Source organism: Sinocyclocheilus grahami, unplaced genomic scaffold (assembly GCF_001515645.1).
Source record: "Sinocyclocheilus grahami isolate Dianchi unplaced genomic scaffold, SAMN03320097.WGS_v1.1 scaffold1150.1, whole genome shotgun sequence".
NCBI classification, from domain to species: domain Eukaryota; kingdom Metazoa; phylum Chordata; class Actinopteri; order Cypriniformes; family Cyprinidae; genus Sinocyclocheilus; species Sinocyclocheilus grahami.
This window is the reverse complement of record NW_015506329.1, coordinates 7760-13602: the sequence shown is the minus strand read 5'-3', so window position 1 is coordinate 13602 and position 5843 is coordinate 7760. Positions and strand designations below refer to the sequence as shown.

The window sequence follows — 5843 nt, the reverse complement described above, 5'->3', positions numbered from 1 at the left end:
CTTCTGCCTCAGAGAGTGGAGAGAAGGATGAAAATGAGTTTATGCTTGCTGGTAAGATGTGTTTGACAGTTTGTGGTTTGGCAAACTGTGCACTGAGGTTTGTAATTTTATTAATGAAGAATGTGGCAGCTCGGCAGCTGTGGAAGTCATCAGCTGTTGGAGTTGATGAAGGCGGGGGTGCAAAGGAGGGAGGAAAATGTTTTAAAGAACATGCGAGAGTTATGGGAATTGTTAATTTTGTTGTGCTAGTATGTCCTTTTAGCAGTGGAGACATTAGCAGAGAATGAAGAGAGGAGTGATCGATATACATTAAGGTCAGTAGGATTTAGTGATTTGCCACCATACTCTTTCTGCAGCTTTGATCTAGATCTTTACTATCGTAACCTCGGTTCCCTGAGAGTGGGAACGAGACATCGCGAAGGTCGCCGTGTTCGCTGCTCGACCATCTAAGCGGCGTTCAGTATCAGATACTGACGTAATTGTCGCGTGCACCGCATTTTATACTGCCTCTTGAGCTTGTCAGTATTTGCATGTGATTTGCATACTTCGCGACAATTGGCCAGTTAATTGGACTGGCGTGAGCCAATGAGACTTCAGGAAAGGTTGGAAGGGAATTAGTTCCCTTTTATTCCCAACATACATTTTAAACTGCAGCGCCACAGTAAAGTGGAGTAGATTGTGTTTTTACATTTGAAGTTAGTGAGGAAAGGGCATAACAACGGAAGTGGAATGCAGCCCAGAAACTTCGAAGCAGGTGTGCTTATTTGTTTGTAACAACAGATTTGCTTTATATTATACATAATAATCATCCACAAAAATCTTGGATATTATGCAAACATGAAAACACCAGATGCTCAAGCAGAGATGGAGACAGTTCTAGTTTTTACAGTATTTTTATGCATGTACTGATTTCTTGGGGTCTCTTGTGGGTCAGATCTGGCAGATGATGTTTGGAGGCCGATATCTTATTTTGTTAATGGGGCTGTTTTCTATCTATACCGGAGCCATTTACAATGAATGTTTCAGCCGGGGCCTCAACACCTTCTCCTCAGGATGGCACATCCGGCCCAATGCAGAATTCTACAACTGGACGTATGACACACACACACACATCTATCCATCATAACGCCAAAGATATTGCATATGAAGTTCTGAAAGTCTGTCTGTCTCTGTGTGTAGAGAGGAGACTTTCAAAAGTAATCAGTATCTGTCGCTGGACCCCAATGTCACAGGCGTTTTCACTGGTCCTTATCCTTTTGGCGTTGATCCGGTAAGTCAGCCAAATTACTGTGGAAATGACATTGCAGTACCCTTTTCTGTTATTTGTGTTTATAGTTTGATTTAAGAGTAATATATCTCCATCACTGTGTTGGTATAAGGAATCCTGAACAATAACTAATTCTTTATCTCCCTCAGATTTGGGGTCTGGCCAATAATCATCTGACGTTCCTCAACAGCTATAAGATGAAGATGTCTGTCATTATTGGAGTCATCCATATGACCTTCGGTGTGTGTTTATCCTTATTCAACTACATGTAAGTATGTTTCCATTTCGATACTGCACTCGTACTGCGTCGCTAGACGCTTATGGGGAAAACTCCTTTTTCTCCGAGGACTGAAGCCTTTACAATCACGCAGTGTAACTGCACGGCCATTGGTTCGTGCAGTAAATTAAAAACGAACCAATGGCTCGGCAGCAGAGCTGCATGAGCCTATGGCAACGAAGCCTGCCAGAATGGGCGGGGCCATCTGGCTATATAAGCGGGCATTTCGCCATAGGATCTCAGATCAATTCTCCTTCAGCGACGACAATCTTCCCTTCGCTGATCTACGGGACTTGAAGCGCTTGCCGTTGACATGCCTCGCTGCAGGCAAGAAGCTGAGTGCGCCGCTCTGCTGTTTCCGCCCGCTCTCCGAGCCGCCTCAGCGTCCAGTGCAGATACCAGCTCGTCCCCTGCCGCCATCCGGTGAGCTTAAAGCAAATTTATTTTTCTAAAAGAGCAGCGGCATTGTTTTAAATGCCACGCCGCTGGCTCATGCAGGACTGCACTGCACACTGACGACGGCCACTCAGAGTGCGTTTCCTATCTGGGCAAGCCCCACGCAGAAGCCGCTCTGACCGAGATGGATTGTTCACACTGCGTGAACATGAGTCTCGCCTCTCTGTGCGCTCGGATCGCTTTCTTCTCAGAGAGCGACTCCGCCCCTCTCGCCCTCCCGTTTTCTTCCTCCCAGGGACCGGTGAGGAAAAAACAGCAGGGCAGGGGGACTCAGCGCTCTGCTGCGAGCGGATTCTCCCGTCCTCTTCGAACACCCAGACCAGCGTCCCTCAGTGGATGCGAGCGACATGGTCTCGTTCGGTGGAATTGAGGATGAACTGCTAGATGACAGCATGTCAATAGCAGCATCAGACGCGGAGGAGATGTCGGGCTCTACCATTGACCCTGCCCCTTTGCCATCTTCGGATCCCAGCGACGCCAAACAAGGGATGGACTCCAAACTTTTCGTTGTCCTCTCTAAAGCGGTCAAGGAGCTGGGATTGGAGTGGTCTACGCAGGAGGAGCCCACTCGTAGCCATCTGGACTAATGGTTCCTGCTGGGGCGCCGTCAGCCCCCTCGTCAGCGAGCCTCCACGTTTTTTCCGAAGGTCCACGACGAGCTCACAAAATTGTGGCGTGCTCCCTACTCGGCTCGCCTTCGCACGTCCTCTTCTTCTGCGCTCTCCTCAGTAGACGGCGCTGAAGAAAAAGGCTATGAGAAGCTGTCTCCCCTCGATGAGTCAGTGGCTGCGCACCTCTGCCCACCCACTGCCATTGGATGGAAAGCGAAGGTCGCTCACCCCTCCAAACCTTGCAGGACAACATCAGAAGCCTGAGCCCCGACAGCGCTCCCGCTAGGCCAAACGCTACCCGTTTCCAAAGCGCCAAGGACCCCGGCCCAGGCTGACGCTGGATCCTGCACCTCAGGCGTCATCCTGATCTGCTAGACAGGAAGAGGAGGGGGCAAAGTCTCACCAGTGCTGGATCGCCCCCCCAAACGCCCTCTGTTATGCCCCCAAGCACTCCGTTCGTTTCAGGGTGCCGGTGGCAGTATGTTTGTCCCAAAAACTGTTGTGAATACTGGGCCCGTCCAAAAGCGCCCACACAAACAGCTGTTATAGCAAGAGAAAAAATAAAAAATAAATTTCAAAAAGAGAGCAAATTTCCTCTTCCAATTATCATGAGTGTCAAGTCCCCGGACGGCAACTCACCACCCGAACTAATCCAACCCCTCGCAACACGGGCCGAGGCCTGGCAGGCCATCCCCGGAGTGTTAGACTGGGTTTTGGGGATTAGAAAATTAGGTTACTCCAGTTCACTTGAAGACCCCCGTGATTCAGCGGCGTGGGTCCCACCTTAGTGCAGAGCAAGGACGCTCACATCTTGCGATCCGAGGTGATTAATTTACTGGCAAAAGGAGCCGTAGAGACGATTCCGCCAGCTCAGAGCGAGTCAGGCTTCTATAGCCGTTACTTTCTCATCCCCAAAAAGGATGGCGGCCTCTGGCCCATCCTCGATCTCAGACACCTGAACCGTGCCCTTATGAAACGGCCGTTCAGAATGTCAAGTCAAGTCGCCTTTATTTATATAGCACTTTTAACAGTACAGATTGTGTCAAAGCAACTTTACAGTATTAAATAAGAAAATAGTGTGTCAATAATGCAAAATGTAAATAGTAAACACTCAGTTAAATTTTCAGTTAAAGGCAGTTCATCATTGAATTCTCAGTTATGTCATCATCCAGCTCAGTTAAATTTAAATAGTATCTGTGCAATCAAGTCGACGATATCGCTGGATATTATATAGTGTATATAGTATATAGTGTCCCCAACTAAGCAAGTCAGAGGCGACAGCGGCAAGGAACCAAAACTCCAGCGGTGACAGAATGGAGAAAAAAACCTTGGGAGAAACCAGGCTCAGTCGGGGGGCCAGTTCTCCTCTGGCCAGACGAAACCAGCAGTTCAATTCCAGGCTGCAGCAAAGTCACATTGTGCAGAGGACTCTTCTGGTTCCTGTAGTCTTGTCCCAGTGGCCGTCTAGGAGACAAGGGCTTCACTGCGGATCTGTCTCTGGGGCTCATCTAGTTGTCCTGGTCTCCGCTGACATTCAGGGCTGTAGAGGTCATCTCTAGGTGCTGATCCACCATCTGGGTTGGATACGTACTGGATCCGGGTGACTGCAGTGACCATCTGATCTGGATACAGACTGGATCTGGTGGCTATGGTGACCTCGGAATAAGAAAGAAAGACTAATATTAGCGTAGATGCCATTCTTCTAACGATGTAGCAAGTACATCGGGTGTTATGGGAAGTGTTCCCGGTTCCAGTTGTCCCAATTAATGCAGCCTAAAAATCCTTTAACGGATTTGAATATTAGAAATGTGTGCGTGTGTAATGTGTAAGCCAGGTTAAAGAGATGGGTCTTTAATCTAGATTTAAACTGACAGAGTGTGTCTGCCTCCCGTGGACGTGGAGGACTATAATGCAATAAGAGCTCATTCAAATACTGAGGTGCTAAACCACTCAGGGCTTTGTAAGTAATAAGCAAGATTTTAAAATCTATGCAATGTTTAATAGGGAGACAGTGCAGTGTTGACACAACCGGGCTAATATGGTCATACTTCCTGGTTCTAGTAAGAACTCTTGCTGCTGCATTTTAGACCAGCTGGAGTTTGTTTATTAAGCGTGCAGAATAACCACCCAATAAAGCATTACAATAATATAAACTTGAGGTCATGAACGCATGAATTAACGATTCTGCATTTGACATTGAGAGCATAGGTCGTCATTTAGATATATTTTTGAGATAGTGGCATGGATGCGGATCTCTCCCCTCTGAGACAAATGGGAGTCCACATTCTGAATTACCTCAACGACTGGCTCAGTCAGAGGCCTAATATCCCAGCTAATATCCCAGGTCTCTCCTCCTCAGCCACTTAGAGTGCCTGGGACTCGGGGTCAATTTTGCCAAGAGCTCACTGTCTCCCAGCCAACAAACTTAGTTTCTGGGAGCAGTTTTCGACTCGGTCCACATGAGGGTGGTAATCGCGCCAGAACGTGCACTGGCCATACAACAGCTCACGGCTTCTTTCAAAATCGTAGCCTCTCTCCACCTCAAAACGTTTCAAAAGATGCTGGGCCTCATGGCCTCTGCATCGCAGGTACTACAGTTGGCTTGCTCCGCATGAGACCCCTTCAGTACTGGCTGATCTGTGTGACAGCTCTGGCCCCTTGGAAAGCCCCACAGTGGTTCAAGCAGGGCGTGACAATGGGCATGATTCACAGAAGGAAGGTTGTCTTGACAGATGTATCCAACACAGGTTGGGGAGCTCTGTGAGAGGGCAGACCGACCTTCAGCTCCTGGTCGGATGCAGAAGGTCGGCTACACTTTAACTGCCTCGAGATGACAGATGACAGAGGTCTATTTCTTCAGGCATTGCCTGTCTTCAGGTACGCTACCAGGCCTTTTAGAAGTGCTGAGGCTGAGTTTTTATATTTAAAGAATTTGCCACTGACAATTCAAACGCGAGTTTTGGGCAGTGTAGAGTAGGTTTGTTGTTTGTAGTTTCTCCGATCACAAATGCAGACATGGTTTTATGTTTACACGGCGCAATGCAACGCAATGTGTAAAAAGACAGTATAAGTTATTACAATCCGTAATTATGTCCCCACTGGATGCAACAAATGCCTCGTTTATAATGGGTTTTAATGTTTTTGTCTCGTCGCTCCGGCCGGACAGGGCATCACAGTATGGTAAGGGGCGTAACATTTCCGTCACACGCTTGAGGTATTCAGCCAATCACAA

General features: G+C 47.9%; 1 protein-coding gene across 1 annotated transcript in view; it reads left to right on the top strand.

Annotated features, from left to right (window-relative positions):
• LOC107567357 (V-type proton ATPase 116 kDa subunit a-like) overlaps positions 1–1634 on the top strand; it is a 15788-nt gene extending 14154 nt beyond the window's left edge. Inside the window, exons 10-12 of the mRNA XM_016253025.1 lie at positions 935–1092; positions 1180–1270; positions 1417–1634. Coding sequence (XP_016108511.1) covers positions 935–1092; positions 1180–1270; positions 1417–1539 — 372 coding nt within the window. The 3' untranslated portion in view covers positions 1540–1634. The remainder of the gene's footprint in view (positions 1–934; positions 1093–1179; positions 1271–1416) is intronic.
• Positions 1635–5843: the final 4209 nt, after the last annotated feature.